This window comes from Camelina sativa, chromosome 15 (genome assembly GCF_030686135.1).
Source record: "Camelina sativa cultivar CO46 ecotype springtype chromosome 15, ASM3068613v1".
NCBI lineage: Eukaryota > Viridiplantae > Streptophyta > Magnoliopsida > Brassicales > Brassicaceae > Camelina > Camelina sativa.
This window is the reverse complement of record NC_141894.1, coordinates 25,628,069-25,652,130: the sequence shown is the minus strand read 5'-3', so window position 1 is coordinate 25,652,130 and position 24,062 is coordinate 25,628,069. Positions and strand designations below refer to the sequence as shown.

Sequence of the window (24,062 nt, the reverse complement as noted above, 5' to 3'; positions counted from 1 at the left end):
AAAAAGTTCTCATTGTCACTTCAAAATTTTTGGAAAAATGGCACGAACGAAGCAAACTGCAAGGATATCCACCGGGGGTAAAGGTCCAAGGATACAACTCGCCACCAAAGCCGCAAGGAAACATGGTGTACCGTACAACGGTGGTGTTAAGAGGGCTCACCATTACCGTCCCGGACCGGCTGTACTTCGTGAGATACGAAAGAACCAGAAAGTACTGAATTGCTGATTCGTAAACTACCTTTTCAACGTCTTGCTCGCGAGATAGCCCAAAAAAATAATAAGGATCTCAGGTTTCAGAACCATGCTAAGCTTGCACTCCAAGAGGCAGCGGAAGCATATTTGGTGGGTTTGTTCGAGGACACAAATTTGTGTGCACTACATGCCAAGAGAGTCACTATCATGCCCAAAGATATTCAATTGGCCAGACGCATTCGTGGAGAAGGTTTTTGAATCTAATAATAGTTTTGGACTATATAATTTTAATATTTGTTAATGTTGTTTCGTTTGTTGTTTTGTGGGAGGAGATAGAATCATGAATATAGTTTGCGATTCGTACTCTAAAAAAATCCTTAGTTGTTTTTTCTATAATATATTGCTGATTTGTATGATCCTATTTTCTTTTTGTTTGTAAAACACTTTATTTCATGCATTTAAATATGTAGTCAAATATTTCTTTCAAAAATTGTGCCAATTTACGTAACATATTAAAAGTGATTTGGTTTGACCAACATACCGAATGTACTTATATAACGTACGTTGTTAATTCGTAAGTAAAGTGTTCACATTTTGTTGTAAAATCTACTATAATATTAACCCGTTAAAAGATCCAACAATTTAAGTGAAGAAGTATAATTCATTAGTCCATTGTCTTTCTCGTTCGTAGGCATAAGATAAAAAAATAACTGAATAATTCTAATTCAATATTTGGAAATATTGAGAATTGGACATGAAAATAAGAATAAAAACCCATCAACTTCTATCTGTTTTGCAACCCATCAACTATTTAAAGAAAATAAAAAAATTAACTGATAAGTATAATATACAATTTTAAAAAGAATCTACACTAAAGTGACATATTGGACAAAGGTTACTTGTATTTAACCATCTTACAATACATTCTTTTCCAAATTTAGGTCCACATGCTAAAATCACAATCTCAGATCCATTTAAAAATAATAGGGTTAGAGGAATTGCTCTATCGAGAGATAGGTTCCAGTTCATCTTCAAGAATGAAGAAGACATACATGAGATCTTAAAAACTGGGGTTTGGACGCAAGATGATTGGGGTGTTGTTATGGAAAGATGGGTTGAAAATCCTCCTCCTGATTATCTGAAGTTTATGCCGGTTTGGATTAGACTCTGTAACATTCCAGTAAATCACTATACAAAAGATACTATATCGGAAATTGTTGGATGTGTTGGACAGGTTTTGGAAGTGCCCTTTGATGAGAAAGAAGCACAAAGCAATGACTATGTCCGGGTTAGAATTGCTCTTGATGTCTCTAAGGGCTTAAGAAATTTTAAAGAGCTACAACTCCCGAACGGATCGAGGGTAAGGATTGGAATTGATTACGAAAGAATTAGAAAAAGATGCTTCCAGTGCCAGAGGCTGACACACGATAAATCTCGATGCCCTTTGGTTCCTTCTTCTCTCGAAAATCAAGTGACTTCTGGAACAGTGACAGCTTCTAAAACTCTTAACAAAGGCAAGGAAAGGGAATCAGATGCGGTAGCTACCTCCACTGTAGAAGGTAACTCTGCAAAGCTTTTACATGATACAATCAAAGCTGATATGGTGATAAAAAAGAGCTCTCTCGTAGAGGTCCCTATTCAAAGTGTGAATCAAGGTACGTCATTCTACTGCTCTCCATCTGCTTTCTGTTCTGGTAATCTCGAAGCTAGCTCGTCCAAAAGTCAGCATCAGATGATAAAATCAACTAAAAGACCTAGGCCTTGGATAAAATGTTCGAAAGATAAGAAAGGCAAAAATTTGAAAGTTATTGATCTGTTTAATGAGTGTAGTGCGAAAGTTTCAAGGGATGATGAGGGTAGGGATAATGGGAAGAGTTTGGCCAAAAGTCTCCAGAGAGACAATGTTTCGGTGGTTCCTGGTGAACTGCCGCAAGATCAATAGATATCTTGAGCTGGAATTGTCAAGGGTTGGGGAATCCCTGGACAATTCGACATCTCAAGGAAATGAGAAAAGCTCATTTCCCTGACATCCTTTTCCTCATGGAGACAAAGAACTCAATAGGTTTTTTGGAGAAGGTTCAAGGTTGGCTGGGCTATAGTAACTTGAAAACAGTTGAACCTATAGGATATGGTGGGGGTTTAGCTCTGTTATGGAAAGACAATATAGATATAGATTTTCTTTTGGTTGACAAAAACTTTATAGATATGAAAATCTCAAGTGGATCAAAATTTTGGTTTATTTCTTGTGTTTATGGGAATCCGATTACTGGTCTTAGATCCCTTGTGTGGAATAAAATTCTAGATTTTGGGCTGTTAAGAACTGAAGCTTGGTGTATGCTTGGAGATTTTAATGCAATATTGTCCAATGGAGATAAGTTGGGTGGTCCTTTGCGAGACCAAAGCTCTTTTCTGCCTTTTCAAAAGTTTTTAGATAATTGTGATATGTCTGAACTTGGGAGCTCTGGAAATGGCTTCACGTGGGGTGGTGTTAGAAATAAACAATGGATCCAGTGTAGACTAGATCGCTGTTTTGGAAATCCTGCTTGGTTATCTATGTTTCCAAACAGCCATCAATGGTTTCTGGAGAAACTAGGCTCGGATCACAAACCTGTGCTGGTTAAATTTACGAATGATAAGGATTTATTTCGGAGTAACTTTTGGTTTGACAAACGTTGGGCTGAAGACCCTTCTTTATGGGAGGTAATTCAGAAGGCTTGGAATGAGATGAGCTCTCTAGAAGTTGAAAATTCTGTTCTTTTAAGAAGTGATAACTGCAGAAAGGCAATTAATGCTTGGAAGAATAGAGTTTGGTCCAGCTCAGAAACTCGTATAAAAAGTTTACGGAAAGAGTTGAAGAAGCAAGATGAATCGTTGAAACCCTGCTTCAGAAGGATTAATGAGATTAAAAAAGAACTTGCTGTAGCCTTTCGAGAAGAAGAAATTTACTGGAGACAAAAGAGTAGAGAGAAATGGCTTCTTGATGGTGATAAGAATACAAAATTCTTTCAAGCATCGGTAAAAGCTGCAAGAATGAAGAATTCTTTACAGTTTCTCATTGATGATGATGGTATAGAACATTTCTCAGAGCAACAAAAAGGAGAAGTGGCAGTTAAGTATTTCAATCACCTCTTTAAATCATCTTCGCCTTCACAACTTAGTGATATCCTTCATAACTTTTGACCACGAGTGTTAGATAACATGAATCAGGATCTCGTAAAAGATATTTCGAAGTCGGAGATCAGACAAGCTGCGTTCTCGATTAGTAGTGAAAGTGCTCCTGGCCCGGATGGTCTCACAGGGTTTTTTTTCAAAAAATTTTGGCCACTGATCCATAACCAGATTAATGGTGAGGTTCTTAAGTTCTTTGCTACTGGTAATCTCCCTGAGGATTGGAATCACACTCTTCTTTGTCTCATTCCGAAAATCCCAGATCCAAAACGTATGTCAGATCTTAGACCTATTAGTTTATGCTCAGTGATCTACAAGATTGTTTCAAAAATCCTTGTGCTTAGGCTGAAAAGACATCTACCATCCATTGTCTCTCCTACTCAAGCAGCATTTGTTTCAGAAAGATGGATTTCAGACAATATCTTGATAGCTCATGAAATTGTTCATAGTCTTCACACACATCCAAGGATATCTCAAGAGTTTATGTTGATTAAAACTGACATGTCAAAAGCATATGATAGAGTAGAATGGATTTTTTTGAAGGATATGCTTATCGCTCTTGGATTTAATGAACGTTGGATCTCTTGGGTTATGGCTTGTGTTTCTTCAGTTAGCTATGCAGTGGTAATCAATGGGGAATCCTATGGTTTGATCAAACCGGCTAGGGGCATTAGACAGGGTGATCCTTTATCGCCTTTTCTTTTTGTGTTGTGTACTGAGGCGCTGATTCACTTGTTCAATCAAGCGGCAAGTGAGGATAAAATTTCTGGGATTCAGTTTCATCATTCTGGTCAAGCCATCAATCACTTGCTTTTTGCAGACGATAGCCTCTTCATTTGTAAAGCCAATAGGATTCAATGTGCTGAAATGTTGAATTGCCTTCAGAACTATGAAAAGATATCGGGTCAAATGATAAATAGGCAAAAATCAGCAATTACGTTTGGATCAAAGTCAGAGATTCAAGATTGGAATTGGATAAAGAACAAAACAGGGATTAGCTTAGAAGGTGGGGAGGGTAGATATCTTGGTCTTCCTGAATGTTTGAGTGGCTCCAAAAAACAGCTTCTAGGTTTTATCAAGGAGAGACTCCAGTCTAAATTAACTGGTTGGTATGCCAAGAATCTTTCTCAAGGAGGTAAAGAAACTCTTCTAAAGTCTATTGCTTTGGCTTTACCAGTTTATGCAATGTCCTGCTACAAATTGCCTAAGTATACTATCAAGAATCTGATTTCTGTCATGATGGATTACTGGTGGAATAATAATCAAGATAAAAAAAAAAAATCCATTGGCTAAGCTATGAGAAGATGACTATACCAAAGGTAGATGGTGGTTTTGGTTTTAAAGATTTGGAAATTTTTAATCAAGCGATGCTAGCAAAACAAGCTTGGAGGCTTTTACATGATACAAATTGTCTCTTCTCCAAATTCTTAAAAAGCAGATATTTTCCTTCTACTGACTTTCTTGATGCCTCATTTGGAAGAAGCCCTTCTTTTGGGTGGAGGAGTATTCTTTTTGGTAAAGAACTTCTTTCAAATAATCTTCGCCGGGTTATTGGAAATGGTAAAGACACTCTTGTTTGGGTTGATAAGTGGTTATATGATGGTAGCCCTACAAGACCTGTTGGTATTCATTCTCTGATGAATATTGAACTTAAAGTGTCTGATCTTTTCAATCAGCAATCCGGAAAATGGGATGATCATCTCTTAAGTGCTCTTTTTCATCATTCTGAGATAAAAAGCATTAAAGCTATAAAACCTAGGTTAGGTTATAGAGACTCTTTCTGCTGGGGGGAAACAAGGAATGGAATTTACTCAGTGAGCTCTGGTTACAATTTGATGTTTAAAGTGAGAAAAAAGGAAAGTCTGCAGATTGCATGTGCCTGCCCTTCTAGAAATCCAGTCTTAAGAGCTTGTTGGGAGGTGGCTACATCTCCAAAAATTAGAATATTTCTCTGGAAAGCTTTACTTGGAGCTCTTGCTGTTAAAGAAAGACTTAGGACTAGAGCAATGAGAATTTTTGATGGTTGTATGATATGTGGTGCAGAGATAGAATCTATCAACCACATTTTGTTCCTCTGTCCTTTCGCAAGACAAGTTTGGGCTCTTTCCAATACTCCATCTCCGTTCTTGGGTTTTGGCAACTCAATTTTTGAAAATATGCATCACGTATTGAGTTTAAAGAGTCAAGGGAACTTTGTTGCAGAACCTAGTTCATCTTTTTCTTGGATTCTGTGGCATTTGTGGAAAAACAGGAATTCCTTACTCTTTCAAGGAGTCTGTTTTTCACCACTTGATGTTGTCCAAAAAGCATGGGAGGCTTCTTCGGAATGGAGTGCAGCGCAGACTCTAAACCGCTGCCACGAGATTGACCCTTCAAACCAGGACGAAAGATGGCTTCCCCCTTTACATGATGAAGTGAAATGTAACATTGGCTTTTCATGGTCCAAAAAGTTTTCATTATCTGGAGCTTCTTGGGTAGTAAGAGATCCTACAGGTAATGTACTCATGCATAGTAGAAGATCCTTTGCCTCTGTCAATTCTGTCTTTGAAGCTAAAATCAAGAGTTGGGAGTGGGCTTTAGAGAGTATGACAAGCTTGCATTTCGCGAATGTGACTTTTGCCGCGTCTACTTTCGAAATTATTCAAGCTATACATGACCCAAGTCATTGGCCATCAATTGTAAGCTTCATCTCTCCCCTCATCTTATATAGTAAAGGGAAACCATTTTGGTTTCTTAGCTTTGAACCTTTAAAAAGCAATTCGGGAGCTATGATGATTGCAAAAAGTGTCACTCTGGACTTGAGATTATCTTCTTACGTAGCTTCTGGTAAGCCTATGTGGTTGAAAGGTTTTTTTGATCATGAGCAAAGCATGATTTTTAATTCTTTGCATTAGTATTTTCCTTTTGCTCTTCTTCCAGAAATTTCTTATATTATTTCTCTTATCTAGTGTTAATAGTAAAACTTTTTTTGTTTTTCATCGTTAGAATGGTTTATATTCTGACTTTCAGAAAAAAACAAATCTAGAAGACTTTTTGATTCTAAAGCGGTGATTATCTTGGTTTCTTAATCTTTTCTCTTCCTTCCTTAGAAGTTTTGACTCAGTTCCCACAAAAAAGTCTTATCTTCTTTGACCTTCTTCTCTCCTTATCTCATATTTTCTAGTCCTATTTTAACTTATTCCCTCTTAGTCACCCATATATATTACCACCCTCTCTCGCTTCTCTTTCCTTAGTAGTTACCCTTTCTCTCGTTTTTTATTTATCTATCATGGCTGATGAACTTTGGAATGATCTTCAATATATGGTTCTTGGTCGTGATGATCCGGAACTGTTTATTCCTAGTTCAGCTTATGATAGTGCTCTGGCAAGGAATAGACGTCTGCTTAAACCTACTCTCCAAGACCGTGGGCGTGTCTTAACTGCCCTACCTGCTCAATGGGAGCTTTACAACAGGGTGCACGGTCGAATTCTGGATGATAGTTATGTTCAATTCAGGTTTAGTTCAGAGAGTGACTTAGCCTCTGTTCTCAGAAGGGGACCCTGGGTGTTTGAAAAATGGTTTGTTGCTCTTCAAAGGTGGGAAGACTTTCCTGGAGAGGATTTCCTTACATCTATTGACCTGTGGGTTCAAATCAGAGGTATCCCCCTTCCTTATGTCTCTAACACAACGGTTAGGTTCATTGCTAATACTCTTGGTGAGGTTGTTGCCTTGGATTTCAATGATGAGACTACTACACAGATAGCCTTTATCAGGGTAAAGATTAGATTTGAACTTACAAACCGACTTCGCTTCTTTAGAAAGGTCAGATTTGAAACTGGAGAAAGAGCCATGATAGGTTTTGAGTATGAAAAACTCAAAAAAGTATGCACCAACTGTTGTCGCTTCAATCACGACTTGGCTCACTGTCCGTATCTTGCTCCTCCGGCTTTTGATGATGATTACCTCGATGTTCCTCTAGCTCCTGGTCAGGAAGAAGAAGTGTTATCCGTCACAGCAGCTGTACTGGAGACATTAAATCAGATCAGAGCTCCGCAATCTCTTCCTATTCCCCTATCTCTCAGCCGCCGAGACCTGCTTCTCCAGCGCCGAATCTTGAGGAGTTTTTAGCTGCTAACCCTCTCCAATGTTTCCCGTCTTCAAGTTCAGCCTCCATCAAAATCTCATCAGATTCTCTGTTTTCTAAAACTGGAAATCCAAAAGGAAATTATGAAATTGGTGAGAGCTCGAAGAGGAAAAAAGGGAAACAGGTGCACATGGAGACTGATAGGAACACACGTCAATGCAGAAAGGATCCAGAACTGAGGTTCTATCCGGTTTTACCATAAACCTCTAAGGAAAATGATTAACAAGTCAGGAATCTCAGGAACTAATAGCCTTTATTTCTGAGATTCTTCTTTTTGGTTTAATCCTTTTGTAGGATGTGTCTTGCTTTAGTTTTTTTTATGTTGACAATGGTGTTTGGTTCACCTCTTGGTGCCTTGGCTATGGTTATTTTGATGAAGGTAAAGGTCGTGGAAGAAATTCATGAAGACCTTTGATGACTGTTTTTTGAAGATGATGTGGTGAGATGTAAGGTTCTGTCATTCCTCTTTACTTATGAAGTATGCTTTAAGACCGGCTGCAATGAATTTCATTGTTTTGATGGTCTTAATGAGAGAGTGATGAAGACAGACTTACTTCACTAGCATCTACCTTATTTTAGCAGTTATGTTGTAGTTTAAATCTGCTGTGTTTCCAAGCTTGTTGTAATAACTTGACTCTCCAATTTGGTTTCTTCTCTGATGGATGTAACAGTATAAGCTCATATATAAGATGAACTTTTTGGAAAAAAAAAAAAAAAGATCCATTTAAAAATGATTTTAAACATATTACGCACTTTTCCTGAAGTCCACATTGTTCATCGTTGTATAGTTGTACACTTAAGCCTTATATTGCTTGCTTAGATGCTGGTTGAAATTTCACTTCTGTAGTTTCGAAAGATTCTTCAAATAGTAGTTTGTCATGAATGTCATAATCACTCCTAAACAAATATGCAAAAGTACTGAATGAAATATTGAGGATATTTTTCCTATGGTACCCTTCTGCAAAAACAATATATGATGCCAATATAATCATATTTGAAATCACTACATCTGTATCTTCTGCATCCACGCCAGCTATTACCAAAGAGTAATATAAATCTTCTTTTATAGCGTTTTCTTCTTCATTAATAAATTCTTCTATTGTAAATGTGTAAAACAACTTCTCAATCTCTCTTTCTGTTTGAATAATTTTACCTTCATAAACATGATTAGAGCCACTTTCTATATTAACTTCAAATGAATGCATCACCGTATTCATCAATGTAGACCAAAATGAAGGGATCATTTTTTTTTGTTTGAACAAATAAAAAATGAATTTAAACTATTAATAAATATATACCCCTGATTTTTCACTGTAACCGTGAAGCGTGAACATGTGTTACCAAGAGTTACATCGTTTAGTATATTACTCCTCATAACATGCATATGCACCAGAGTATATAGCTTTTTTATTAGAACTATATGGTTAATAATATATATGTTCGATTTTGGTGTCTATATTAATATAACCGACACTAAATAGTCACGATGGTTGATTACAACTGTTCATATTGATGACTGTTCATTATTAGCATTTCTTTCTAAGTATAAATAGAATATCGAATTAAAACTGCCATTTTATAAAAAGTTTAAAAATGACAACGTTCTATTACTGAAGTATACAATTTTGTTGATAAATGTATTAGAGAGGAATCTTCCAACATAATTTCAAGTGATTTAACAGTAGATGTTAATAGCATCAAACCTGTGGAACTAATAGTTTGTAATCAGCAAGGTAGATTTAACTAAATTTACTTTTGCATTATTTATAGAATTTATAGAATACTATTCTTAAAATTACTTTTAACAGTTAATTATTTTTGGTATACTTAAATTTATTATCATGAATCTAACAGTGAAAGATAAAAACTTAAATATGATCGATCACTAACAACATGATAGCTGGCGGATCAAAACTTCTTATAATTTAGTTGTTAAGTTATTATGAAATTTTTTTAACAAAGTTTTTTGTTATCTTATTTGAAAAATTTTCCACTACAACATGATAAATTATTGTTTGTAACAGATAAAAAAAAATATTATTATGGATTGTAAGATGGAAGTGGGAAGTAGTTCTAAACAATCAAAGATAATTGGTTAGTACTTATGGATTTTGATATATAAATTTTATTTTTTAAATGTTACAAAATTAATTACTTTAAACAATTTTCAGATTGTCAAGTTCATACAATATCAAATGTCAGCACTCAAACAAGTGAAAAACGTAAGTAAGAATATAAATATAATTTAAAACTATTCTTTTGAGTTCCATTATAAAATAAATAATTAGTTTATATACAATTTTTATTAGAAAAAAAGGTCACCATCTAAAAAAATTCCAGAAAATATTTTAATGCAATGTGGAGATTGTAATGCTTGGATTTGGTTATACAAAAGTTCAGAACAAGATCCAGTTACTAAACGTCCATTATTTTCAATCTGTTGCAAGGTCTTGTATCACTACCAATTCCCAAGGAGCCTCCATCCGTACTAAAGAAACTTCTAAATGATCCATTGTTTCTTAGAAATATACGAGCTTATAACTATATTCTTGCTTTCATTTCTATGGATGCAAAAATTGATTACTCGGTCCAAAATACATATGGATTGTACTGTTATAATATACATGGAGAAAATTATCATAGAATAGGATCCTTATTGCCAGGTGAAGGAGAGGATCCTAAATTATCTCAAATGTATATATTTGATACAGCAAATGATTTAAAAAATCGACTTGCAGTGATGAATTGAGATGAAACTGATCAGCTTGATGAACAAACAGTATTATTGCTAATACAAATGGTTGATGAATTTAATGTTCAATCAAAAGTATTTAGAAAAGCAAGAGATAGGTATGAGAATACTGGTGAAGAAGATTTTCAAATTCATCTAATTGGATATGATAAAAATAAAAGACAGTATGAGTTGCCTTCGACAAATGAAATAGCTGCTTTAGTTGTTGGTGGCTTTAGTTCCACAATGGGAGAGAAAGACATAATTTTACAACTGAAATCTGGAATTTTACAACGAATTTGGAGTACACATCCACTTTATATGACTTTGCAATATCCTTTATTATTTCCATATGGTGAAATTGGATTTTACGAAGGTATACGATATAAATGTACTTCAGCTGAAAAAGGACAAAGAGAATTTATATCAATGAGAGAATATTACATGTACCTTATACATTCACGGTCATGTGTATATTCGGCTATAGTTAAAAGTGGGAGATTGTTTCATCAATTTATAGTAGATGCTTATACAACAATAGAATCATACCGTCTACAGTGGATAAGACTAAATAAAAAAACAATAAGAACTGATATATATAATAATGTTAGAGATGCTGTAACAAGAGGTGACAATGATGCACGAAGTATTGGAAAGCGTATAGTGTTACCATCTTCCCATACAGGCAGTCCAAGATACATGGCTGAAAAATATCAAGATGCTATGGCTCTTTGTCGATGTTTTGGAAACCCATATTTGTTTATTACAATGACTGCAAACCCAAAATGGGAAGAGATTATTGAGTTCTTATATTTAACTGGTGATTCGTCAGGAAATGCTAGACCTGATGTTGAATCATGAGTATTTCATATGAAATTAAGACAACTTGTTAATGATATTGAAAAAAAAAGTTTTTTTGGACCAACCAATGGAGGTATATAACATTAACTTTTTATTTTATTTATTACTTTTCTATTTTTTTTTAATTTATTGTCTTTTTTATAGTTGTTTATACTATTGAATTCCAAAAACGTGGACACCCGCACGCACATATACTTATTTGGTTAAAGGCAGATCTTAAAAATCCAACATCCGAAGATATTGCTAACTTTGTATCTGCTGAATTACCTGATGTGAATAGTGATTCAGATGGATAAAAATTGGTAGAACAACACATGATTCACGGACCATGTGTGCTAGATCGACCTACTAATTCTTGTATGAAAAATGGAGTTTGAAGTAAAAGATATTCACGTCAGTTTTGTTGTTCTTCTTCAGTTGATAAAGATGGTTATATAATTTACCAAAGGAGAAATATCATCTCAAGATTTATACTTAAGGGAGATATAAGGTTAGATAATCGCTACGTCGTTCCTCACAATTTAGAACTATTAAAAAATACAAAGCTCATATCAACATTGAGTTTTGTAACAAGACGAGTGCTATTAAATATTTATTTAAATATATTACTAAAGGAGTTGATAAGGCGACAATGGTAATTAAGAAGAAAAGCAAATCAAATGATAAAGATTTAAGTGATGAGAAGAACATAGATTCGGTAAATGAGATAGATAATTATCTTGATTGTAGATATGTATCTGTCTGTGAAGCAGCCTGGCGAATTTTCAAATTTGAAATACATCACCAAGATTAGCCTGTTCAAAGACTTAGTATTCATTTACACAATCAACAACAATGTATTTTTAGATACAATGATTCTCTAGACACAATAGCCGCAAATGTGAAGTATCTACAAAGAATAAACTTAAAATTGAGCACCTGTCTCAATTTCTATTATTAAATGCTCAACAAAAGCAAATTTAGGAGGTTGTTATTGGTTCAGTACAAAATAAACAAGGTGGTTTATTTTTATTATATGGCCCAGGTGGAACAGGTAAAACATTTGTTTACAACACTATCATCAATCGCCTACGTTCAGAAGAACGAATAGTTATTCCAGTAGCATCTTCCGGTATTGTGCCCATTCAAGATTTACATACCTTTATCTCCAATGGATGATTATGTGTGTGAGATCAAAGCAAATACTTTATTAGCAAATTTACTTATTGAGACGGAACTTATTATTTGGGATGAAGCTCCAATGACACATAAATATGCTTTTGAAGCTCTAGATAGATCTTTGAGAGATGTAATGATGAGTAGTGATCCAAATTCTGATATGAAGCCTTTTGGTGGCAAAACAGTTCTGTTTGGAAGTGATTTTCGACAAACATGACCTATTATTCATCAAGGGAGCAGACAAGTGTTGCAGCCTCAATCAACCGATCATATTTTTGGAATTATTTTCAATTTTTCATTCTATCAATTAATATGTGATTAAGACAATCAGAAATAGATTTTGCAAAATGGATTTTGGAAGTTGGTAACGGTACTGCTAAAAAAGTGGATGATTTATTAGAAGAATATTCAGAAGTTGACCAAATAATTGTGGATGATGGTTTATTACTAAAAGCTAAAGATGATAGTATCTCAGCCATTGTAAAACATGTTTAGCCAGCATTTGAGCAAAACCATGCCAATCCAAATTATTTGAAAGAAAGAGCTATACTTACTCCAAGAAATGATATTGTCGATGAAATTAATAACTTTATGTTAGATTGGGTACCTGGTAACACAAAGGTGTACAACAGTGCAGATTCAGTTAGTAATAACGAATACGAAGGGACTGACAGATTCAGTTAGTAATAACGAATATGAAGGGACTGATTTTGGTATAGATTATCCAGTAGAGTATTTAAACACTATCAATCTAACAGGATTTCCACATCATAAATTATATCTTAAAGTTAATACACCTATCATGCTTATTCGTAATATTTGTCAACGAGATGGGTTATGTAATGGAACACGGTTAATATTTCTTCGAATGGGTCATAGAGTGATAGAGGCTAAAATAATTTCTGGCACAAACATGGTAATATAGTACTTCTTCCAAGAATTATACTATGTCAAACTGATGGAAAGATTCCGGTTGTTATACGAAGAAAGCAATTCCCAATTAGAACTTGTTTTGCAATGACGATTAACAAAAGTCAAGGACAAAGTTTAAGCAGAGTCGGATTGTTTCTTCCTAAACCTGTTTTTAGTCATACATGAGAAGGTGTCTAATGATGATAAATATAGTCAGAAGGGCTGAAAATTTATCAAGGCCATAAATCTAATGATGATAAGAGTTCAGTATGTAATATTGTTTACAAGGAAATATATAATAATTTATAAATTCTATATTTTTTTAGAAAAAAACATTGCCTATAACAGTAAAACAATCCACTAAATTCACCGGTTTTCCTATTATTTTAAATTATTTTGTAAACTTTTAAAAAATTTAGTTGCTTTTCAAAGTTACGACAACAAAACAGAGTTTTCTTAACTATATATCACGACCCCCTAGACAAGAAACGTTGGCGCTGAGAGAGTAAAGGAAGCACGACTACAGACTTTGATGGCTGAATTTGATAGATTAAAGATGAAGGATACCGACACAATTGATGATTTTGTCGGAAAACTCTCTGAAATCTCTACCAAATCAGCATCCTTGGGAGAGGTTACTGAAGAAACAAAGATTGTCAAGAAATTCCTAAAGAGCTTACCAAGAACAAAGTATATACATATAATTGCAGCAGTCGAACAGGTTCTTGGTCTTAAAACAACAACGTTTGAAGACATTGTTGGAAGATTAGAAACCTATGAAGAGCGAATCCAAGAAGAAGAAGATTCACAAGATGGTCCGAGCAAACTTTTGTATGCAAACGCTCCTCCACAAGATGGTCAGGGGAAGCTTATGTATACAAACACAGCTCCACAGATGCAGAAATCTTTCTATGATGGAGGTAGAGGAAGAGGCTCAGGCCGTGGTCGTGGTAGGGGTTGCGGAAGATTCAACAATGGTCGCTTTGGCTATCAATCAACAGAGTTTGGTTATCAACAAAGGGACAAGACTAACATAACCTGTTTTCAGTGTGATAAACTAGGACATTACACCTCCGAGTGTCCAGATCGTTTGCTTAAGTTGATTAAGCTTCAAGAATTGTAGGAGAAAGAAGAGGAAGACACACATGAAGCAGAATCTCTTTTGATGCACGAGGTGGTGTATCTCAACGAAAAGAATGTGAAACCAAAAGAACTTGAAACATCCTTAGACAAGGTTTGGTATCTTGATAATGGCGCCAGCAATCACATGACAGGAAAAATGTCATGGTTTAGCAAGCTCGACACAAGAATCACGGGAAAGGTATTTTGGTGATGATTCACTTATCGATATAAAAGGTAAAGGCTCGATCCTGTTTATCACTAAGAACGGTGAACAAAAGATATTGACAGAGGTTTATTACATTCCTCTTAAAAGCAATATCATCAGCATAGGACAAGCTACTGAGTTTGGATGCGATGTACGAATGAGAAAAGACTTTCTAACTTTGCATGATAGTGATGGAAACCTATTGGTAAGAGCTACTTGGTCAAGAAACAGGCTTTATAAGGTGAATTTGGAGGTCGAGAATTCAAGATGTCTGCAGATTGCAGGTTCAAATGACTCAATAAAGTGGCACGCTCGATTAGGACACATCAACTACGAAACCATCAAAAGGATGGTAGTAAAGAATTAGTTACTGGGATACCAAGTGCTCCAAAAGGAGGAGAAACATGTGCTTCATGTTTATTTGGAAAGCAAGCGAGACAAGCATTCCCGAAGTCAACATCCTATCGAGCAAAACAAGCCTTAGAGCTTGTTCATGGGGATCTTTGTGGACCTATTTCTCAAAATACAGCTGCGCAAAAGAGGTACATCTTTGTGTTGATTGATGACTACTCTCGCTATATGTGGTTGATTCTCTTGAAAGAGAAGAGTGAGGCGTTTGAGAAGTTCAAAAAATTCAAATCCGCTGTTGAACTTGACACTGGAAACACTATCAAGGCGTTTCGAACAGAAAGAGGAGGAGAATTTATATCTCAAGAGTTTCAATTGTTTTGCAAAAAAGAAGGAATCAACAGACACCCTACAGACCTCAACAAAACAGAGTAGTTGAGAGACGGAACATAACACTTTTAGGGATGACTCGAAGCATTCTAAAGCACATGAACATGCCAAACCAAATTTGGGAACAAGAGTATTGGAGAATCTAACACCATACGAAGCACTTAAGAAGAAGAAACCAAATTTGGAACATCTCTGTGTAGGGCTGGGCAAAATAACCGATAACCAAATAACCGACCGAAACCGAACCGAAAAAAACCAAACCGAACCGAACCGAAATTCTTCAAATACCCGAATGGTTAGTAAAAATCTATATCCAAACTAACTGAAACCGAACCGAACCGAACCGACAATTAAATGGTTAATCGAAATATCCGAAAACCTAGAAGATATCAAATATTATATACTTAATATTATGCAAAACTATAAAATAAACTTAAAATATAAATTATTTCTAGATTCAAAACAATTAAATATTTTAAATAATCAATATATGTAAATGTTATTATTTTGAATTTACAAAGTTAAATACTATTTTGTAAAATTGAATCCATATTTTTCCCTTTTTTGTATTTTTGTTATTGTATATTTGGTTAATTTTGGTTATATTCGGTTAGTTTTGGTTATATTTGGTTTATCTGGTTAATGTTAATATAATTTATGTTAGTTATGGTTATTTATTTAAATAACCAAACCGAAACCGAACCGAAAGAAACCGAACCGAACCGAACCGAAATTTCAAAAATATCCAAATGGTTACTATATTACTATATCCAAAATAACCGAAACCGAATACAACCGAACCGAAACCGAATGGTTAACCGAATGCCCAGGCCTATCTCTGTGTGTTTGGCTGTATTTGTTTTGCAAAAACTGAGACTCCACACCTCAAGAAGCTGGATGACAGATCACAAATGCTTGTCAACCTTGGAACAGAACCTTGTTCTAAAGCATATCGACTTCTTGATCCTATTAATCGGAAAATTATTGTAAGTAGGGATGTTGTCTTTGATGAAAACAAGAGCTGGATGTGGAGAAATTTAGAAGAATCATCTTTGGATTCAGGGATGTTCACTCTTAACTTTGGAAATTTCGGGAACAATGGGATTAGAGAGGAAAACGTGACTGCAGAAACATAGGAAAACAGAGAGAGTGATAGAGAAAAAGATGACGCAGGCGATGAATCTGGTGATGAATCTGTTGGGGAATTAGAACCGGTGATGGTAGAAGTACAAGAACCATCTCAACCAGCTGTTGTGTTAAGGAGATCAGCTAGACAACCTGGAAAACCAAGTTATTTGAAAGATTACGTTTTGTTAGCAGAACTTGAGGGAGAAATGTTGTTACTTACTATCAATGGAGAACCGTCATTATTTGAAGAAGCAATGGAGCTAAAAGTATGGAGAGATGCGTGTGAGGAAGAAATTGCATCAATTACCAAGAATAAAACATGGAGTCTCGTTGATCTTCCGATAGGATGTAAGGAAATTGGTTTAAAATGGGTGTTTAAAATTAAACGTAACTCTGAGAATAACATAAACAAGTACAAAGCAAGGCTGGTGGCAAAAGGCTATGTACAAAGACATGGAATAGACTTTGATGAAGTGTTTGCACCTGTGGCTCGTATTGAAACGATACGCTTCATCATTGCTCTAGCAGCTTTGAATGGATGGGAAATACATCATCAGGATGTTAAAACTGCATTTCTTCATGGTGAGTTAAGAGAAGATGTGTATGTTAGTCAACCAGAAGGTTTTGTTACTCAAGGGAAGGAAGAGAAGGTTTATAAGCTACACAAAGCCCTCTATGGTCTAAAGCAAGCTCCAAGGGCTTGGAACACTAAGCTAAATAAAATCCTGTTAGAATTGAAGTTTGAAAAGTGCTCCAAGGAACCCTCCTTATACAGAAAGCAAGAACGAGGACACCTTCTCATTGTGGCTGTTTATGTGGATGACTTGCTTGTTACTGGCCCTAGTTTAGAGACCATACTCGATTTCAAAAGGGGAATGACAAAGAAGTTTGAAATGAGTGATTTAGGGAAGCTTACGTATTATCTTGGTATAAAAGTATTTCAAGAGAAGGATGGAATCATATTAAGACAAGAAAGCTATGTGAAGAAAATTTTTGCTGAGACAGGAATGAGTGACTGCAATTCTGTCCTTATCCCGATGGAGTTTGGTTTGGAGCTTTGTAAAGCAAGACATGAAAAGCAGATCGATGAGAAGAACTATCGTAGAATCATCGAGTGCCTTAGATACTTGCTTCATACACGGCCTGATTTGTCATATCCTGTTGGAGTTTTGAGCAGGTATCTGCAGGAACCGAGAGAGTCACATGGAGTCGCACTTAAGCAAGTTTTAAGATATCTGTGGGGAACATGCTCTCATGGTCTCTATTTCAAGCGTGGGAACAAAACAGGTTTGATAGGATTTAGTGATAGCAGCTTGAGTGTTGATCTGGATGATGGGAAGAGTATTGCAGGTCATATTTTCTATTTTAATGAATGTCCTATCACTTGGTGTTCTCAGAAGCAACAAGATGTAGCTCTTTCTTCTTGTGAAGCAGAATTCATGGCTGTTACGGAGGCAGCTAAGCAGGCTATTTGGCTACAAGATATTTTTGCAGAAATTAGTGGAGCTGAGAGCGAATCAGTAACAATTCGAGTTGATAACAAGTCTGCTATCGCACTCACTAAGAACCCTGTCTTCCACGGACACAGCAAGCACATTCACCGGCGATACCACTTCAATTAGAGAATGCATTGAAAATGGACTAGTTGTAGTCGAGCATGTTCCCGGAGTTGCACAGAAAGCTGACATTCTCACAAAAGCACTTGAGAAGAATAGATTCAAAGTAATGAGAGGTCACATAGGTGTGCAAGAAGTCATGAAGAAGAGTTTCAAGTTTATGGGAGAGATTGTTGGATAAGCTTGAGGTTAACTTGAGGAATAAGTTAATGACTTAACCGAGCAATGGTTAAGGAGGATAAGATCAAATATGTTTAGGAGATATCTAAGCATAGAAGGATTCCTATTAGGATTTGGTTTTGGTGTTTTTGGTGTTATATAAATAGAGGTGTTATATTGAGAGAATAATGTATGAGCTTGAGAGAGAGAGATTGAGAGGCTTTGTTTTGAGAGAGTTTCCAAGCTAATAAAAGGAGTGCTTTTATAAATCTTAATCTTGATATTCAAATTCTATACATTCCCTGACACTTTTCCAAAATTCAATCATTTATAAACATAATTTCCGCCATTTCACATCCATTCAATACTAATCATTTAGCCAAAAGACACATACAAATTCCACCAAAATGACTCTGCAAGTATTCAAATTTTAAAGGGGTAAATATGGGAAACCATCAAAGAGGGATCAACTTGTTTAACAATCATATCAGCAAGAGCAGTTCCAACGACGATAGCATACTCCTTGGCCAAGAAATAAGCTTTCACTTCCATATCAAACAATATCGTGGCCAAACACGTTACATCTCCTTCACTCAATATCATTTTTCAAGAACTCAATTCCACAGAAATGGAAACTTTACTATAGAGACCGAAGCAAGTGAAGAGAGAGAGAGAGAGAGAAGAACCTTTCAAATTGTATAGAAGGAGGCTTGGTCGCCATGGATTCTTGTGAAACTCCTCCCGGCATTTGAGTCGCAGCAGCAGAGATTCTCACAAAGCTCCTAAGAACAACCGAGAAGCGACCTGAAGAATATCTGGGAGTCCGAGGAGTGTGTTGTTACGTGGTTACAAGAAAATCATACCTGCCCATGTTGTCGATTTAAATTACCTAATGTTGTAAATTAAACTAATTATGTTGTAATTATACTATTTATTCTATCAATCAACTGTAATTGTATTATATGCATTCTAAAACAATTAAAAAAGTAGAAAAGAATTTATATATTGTGTATTATAAAACCACATATATATGTATAATGTAATGTCTATGTAATATTACTTTTTTGACAAACTGATGTCTATATTACTTTATTATTTAATATAAAAACATACTTTAATGATATATTTGAATTGACCATTTATTAAAAAACATAAATATATAATATAAATGAACAATTCAATATGTGCAATATCATCAGTCTAAAATGAAATCACATTACGTAATCAAATTGATCATTTTATCAAAAACAATAATAAAAGCATATCGAGACAAAGAAGGAATCATACATGATAAGTGTATGTGTCCGATTGTTAACAAAAATATATGTTCCTAAAAAATATATCTACGCATGTTTCCTGTTTCGATGTTGGTTTTTAATAGAAGCATGTTTGTTTTGTTTATACGTTTAAAGATTATGTGCGAGGCCACAAAGTACCCATAAATACGCACCTATCACCATAACCATCATAAGCTACAAGTATTATTGCTTCTTAGACGTTATGATCGGTCACTTATTGATTTTCCGGGAATACCTAAGTTAGACGACAATTTAATAGCAAGGTTATCAAACTCAATAATAAGAGAGCAAAAGAGTTATGACATTGATAAACTTAAGTTATATTAGAGGAATTTAATAATATAAATAAACAATTTAACATGTACCATATCATTTTTAGTCTAACATGTATTATAAAAATGAGCTCCCGCGCTACATCGCGCGGGTTCAATTCCTAGTTTAAGTAGAGTCCACAACTAATATTTACAATAACAGTGGATTGGTTACATATTTTAAAAACATCACTCCAATAACAATAAATGTTAGAAGATTATTTTAAAAAATGAATAACATAAAATTGTCATTTTAATGCTTTCAGAACAAGAAAAGAAAAAATTGTCATTTTGATACAAATTATTTTAAATCCTTGATCAAATACATCCCTTTAGTTAATCAGGATTAATGAAAAAAAAGAAGAAGCAAATATCCTTTTATACTCTTCTGACCTCTCTAAACTAACTTATATTTTTCAAGGTTCCTGATTCAAATATACAGTCACAACTTGAAGTCACGGTAACTAATAGCTTATGAGACAGTAACAGACGAATAGCCAAAATTTAAGAAGGCATGTCGGACATGTAAGAACGAATGTCGAGACCACCTTTTGACAGACCGAATTTGTAACGAAGCGGCAATCATCCCCATCCTATGACACTCGGTGAAATAAGTTGCGTCTTGTGTGGCTTACAAGACTGGTAAAAAACTATTCTATTAATCACGTTTTGTTTTATCTAATTATATTAGATTGGTCTTTCATTAAAAGTTTAAGAGTACAATGTGATTAATCCATTTAACTTACAACACCATTATAAAAAAGCTAATCTGATATAATGTACTAACAAAAATATTTTCTTGTTCCTATAGTAAAAGTTGGTCTAATTAGAATTGACTGTAATTTGAAGAAGGTTCATTGCTAGGTGACTAAAAACTCTCAAGAAGATTTTCAATGATCATAACTTCATAAGTCAAGATGGTGCAGTTGTTGTTAACACAACTATAAAACTCGTTAAATTGATGCAACTGTAAAATTATGTTGTAAAGGGACATGTATTTTACTATGTTTAAACAAGCTTTAAAACAAACTCACGGCATGTCAGAGTCTCCGGGAATGTTCTTTAAAAGTCCATTTGTAGTGAGTTTGACCAAAATAGGGGGAGGTTCATACATCTTTCATCTTTGTACTATCTCTCTTCTTTCTTGTGTACTTCTCTGTTTCTCCTTTGTACTTGGTTTGGTTTGTCCAGTACATCCAAACTTCTCAAAAATGTTCGGTACAACAAATTTTCTATTATCTTATAATTTTCTGCCTCTTCTAGGTTTGATTGGCCTCTAGATTAGTATGTAAATCGCATAAGAAATGGCCAGTTTAGCAGTGTGTTATCAAGAAAGAAGACAAGGCAAAAGGAAAGAAATATAGGCATGGAGAAAAAAGGAATTTAGTACACTAATAATAATCAAATAGAATGAGAAAGGAAGCCACAAAAGTATCTGCAAACAAAATGAATCCTGCTGCTATCTCATCTCAAGCTCTCTCAGTACAGTAGTATCCTCTCCACCACAAGATAATAAATCCCAAAAGAATTCAGTCCCAAGCAATACAATGGAACAAACAAAAGACGACGACATAATAATAAATGCAAGGAACACTGCTGTGGTGGCCAAAAGACTCCACTTAGATCATAAACCAAACGAGCACAGATCCAAATACTAAGCTCGATACCATCTTGCTAGCTCCATTCTGCAAAACATAAGGTTTTTATATCAGCATTTCAGTTTATTATATAATAAACAGCATTTCAGTTTCTTATATAATAAACAGCATTTCAGTTTATTGCACATTTCAGCATCACCTTAATTTCAAAATTGGACTTTTCTGGTATTACTAAATTAATCCTGGGATAAATTTGAAAAGATCCTAAAATCTAGGGGCTGAAAAACTTAAAATAATCTTGGGACAGCAGATATTAAGACAATCCGTCCATCACGCTTAACGACTATATTTTATTACTATAAACTTAGATCTACTTTGGTCCAAAAGCATATTGCCACGTGGGATTATTTACTATTCACGTGCAGACTGACAAAGTCACGTGATTATTGCACCCACGCGCCGCGGCTCGGATCCGAAAATCTCGAGGCAGACAGACCAAAATCATCAAGACCGATACGGGCGCACATTATCGTCGACTAGCATTCTCTTGCTAAATTGAGCTAAACATGTTTTTCACTTTTTTCTAGTTCAAACTGGTTTAGATCTAATCAGTTTCAGACAAATCAAGCAAGAAGTCAAAGCATCTCAGATCTCAAACACATTGTACAAGATCTAGAAGAATGAGTTTACAAACCTGGTCGTTTACATCGGTGGAAGGGCCAGGACCAGGAGAGGTCGACTCGGTGCTAGGTCCAGGAGCATCGCTAGATGGAAGAGGTGGGCTAGACGACGGGGAAGGAGATGGAGAATCTGGCTTCGTGGTCGGTGCTGCAGCCGGAACTTGAGCAGGAGGGGAAGCTAGAGGAGCTGGAGGAGGAGTAGCAACGGGAGGAGGAGTTGCTGGAGGAGGAGAAGCGACGGGAGGAGGAGGAGAAGAGACTGGAGGAGGAGTTGCTGGTGGAGGAGAAGCAGGAGGAGGAGATGAGACTGGTGGTGGTGGGTTAGCTGGAGGAGGAGCAGTGGTGACTGGAGGAGGAGAAGTTGTGACTGGTGGTGGTGCTGAGACGGGAGGAGGAGTAGCTGTTGGTGGAGGAGTTGTTGTAGTTGGTGGTGCTGGTGTGGCGGTTGGTGGCGAAGTTGGAGCTTGGCCAGTGACGCCGGCGACGAGGACGATGCAGATCACAGCGATAGCGAAAGATCGAGCCATTTTTGCTTCTTCTTTTTTTATTTTCTCTGAGTGAGTGAGTGAGGAAATGTAAAAGGAGGAAAGTGAAGGATTTATTTAAATAGAAAAAAGTGGGAATTATTATCAAAACGCAGATACATGGCGTCGTATTGAAGTTGGTTCTTTTAGTAGTGTATAATAATAATACCCCATGATGCCATGTGAGAAGTTGGCGGTGCTAGATCTGTTGACACGTTGGCGAGTCCTTCATTTAACCAAATTATGATGGGATGTGGGATGTGGGATGTGTATGAGTTGTACTAATCACAATATAAAACTTTTAAGTTACTCTTTATTCCAAACATGTAAGTAACAACAAAAGTTATTTTAAAACAAAAATTTGTAATGAATGTTACAAGTTAGCTTTATTTCTTTAAAAGTTTTTTTCTTATACCACATTAACTAGATTATGACCCGCGATATACCATATACCACGAGACAAGTTTTTTTCTATTTTTCTATTAATGTATTATTTTAATACTAATTTTGCTAATGTACTCTTTTGTTAATTTTAGATTATGACTCGCAGTATACCGCACAACAATTTTAGATTATGACTCGATTATGCTCTGTGATATACCGCACAATTTTTATTTGATACAATCTTAATTAAATCAGTTTGACTCGACATATTTTATATGGTGTTGTTAAAATAGTACAATAAGGATTAAACCCGTATTGAAATATCATATTAATGATATTTTATTTTTTATTATTATCAATTCAATCATATAATGTCATATAACCCATCATGTAATATAACTCGTTTGTGTTATTTTAAAATTTTAGTATGTTTAAATATTCATAATTTGAAGATTTTATCAAGTTTAGATATATCAGTTATAAATTATAATTTTTTTAAAATTCTATAATTTACTATATACGGTAAATTTACTATATATGTATGTTGAACACACACTTTTTATATTAATTGAGTAATATATGTTCATTTTAAAAAAATTCAAAATCACAATATATGCAGAAAAAATATACATTTCTATTAACTTTATGTATTATATGATGATTCACTACATTTAAATTTTAAAATAAAAAAAAAGATGATAGGAGAATAATTTTTTTAATATGAAATAAATATTCTAACTATTTATATTAATTATAGAATATTATATATATGAATATTTAAAATATTTTAATTCTGTTTGGTTATAAGGATAGTAGAAAAAATTAACTAAACTTGTTTGGATATGAATATAAGCATTCAATGACATTAAATACAAAAACTTTCCAAAACAGATTTTTGAGCAAAAACTGCTGCAAAAATACTAGTATAGATTAACACTAGGATATTCATTGTTCAACATGCACAATTATGAAAAATACCAAACAAATTTGGAAAGGGATAGAAAAAGGTTGGGAATAGTTGTCAAATAAAGAGAGAAAAAATGGAGTAAAAATGAGTAAATGAAAAGAAAAGATTGTCTTACAAACAAAGTTACAAAACTTAGTTCCTTATTTGTGAAAAAAAAAAAAACGATTTATTACAAAAATAAAGTTT

At 34.9% G+C, this 24,062-nt stretch overlaps 3 protein-coding genes across 3 annotated transcripts; 2 read left to right on the top strand and 1 right to left on the bottom strand.

The window, feature by feature from the left end:
• Nucleotides 1–2,196: 2,196 nt before the first annotated feature.
• On the top strand, nt 2,197–3,372 carry LOC147927107 (uncharacterized). The gene has a single exon (XM_087487307.1). The coding sequence runs from the start codon at nt 2,197–2,199 to the stop codon at nt 3,370–3,372; it is 1,176 nt and encodes a 391-aa protein (XP_087343433.1).
• Nucleotides 3,373–6,464: 3,092 nt separating this feature from the next.
• Nucleotides 6,465–7,686, top strand: LOC104748705 (uncharacterized). Its single transcript, XM_087487306.1, has 2 exons — nt 6,465–7,360; nt 7,423–7,686. The coding sequence occupies exons 1-2, from the start codon at nt 6,629–6,631 to the stop codon at nt 7,684–7,686; spliced, it is 996 nt and encodes a 331-aa protein (XP_087343432.1). The 5' UTR covers nt 6,465–6,628.
• Nucleotides 7,687–21,105: 13,419 nt separating this feature from the next.
• Nucleotides 21,106–22,732, bottom strand: LOC104747344 (classical arabinogalactan protein 9). Its single transcript, XM_010468971.3, has 2 exons — nt 22,016–22,732; nt 21,106–21,408 (listed from the first exon to the last, which is right to left on the bottom strand). The coding sequence occupies exons 1-2, from the start codon at nt 22,526–22,528 to the stop codon at nt 21,343–21,345; spliced, it is 579 nt and encodes a 192-aa protein (XP_010467273.1). The 5' UTR covers nt 22,529–22,732; the 3' UTR covers nt 21,106–21,342.
• Between the last annotated feature and the right edge of the window lie 1,330 nt (nt 22,733–24,062).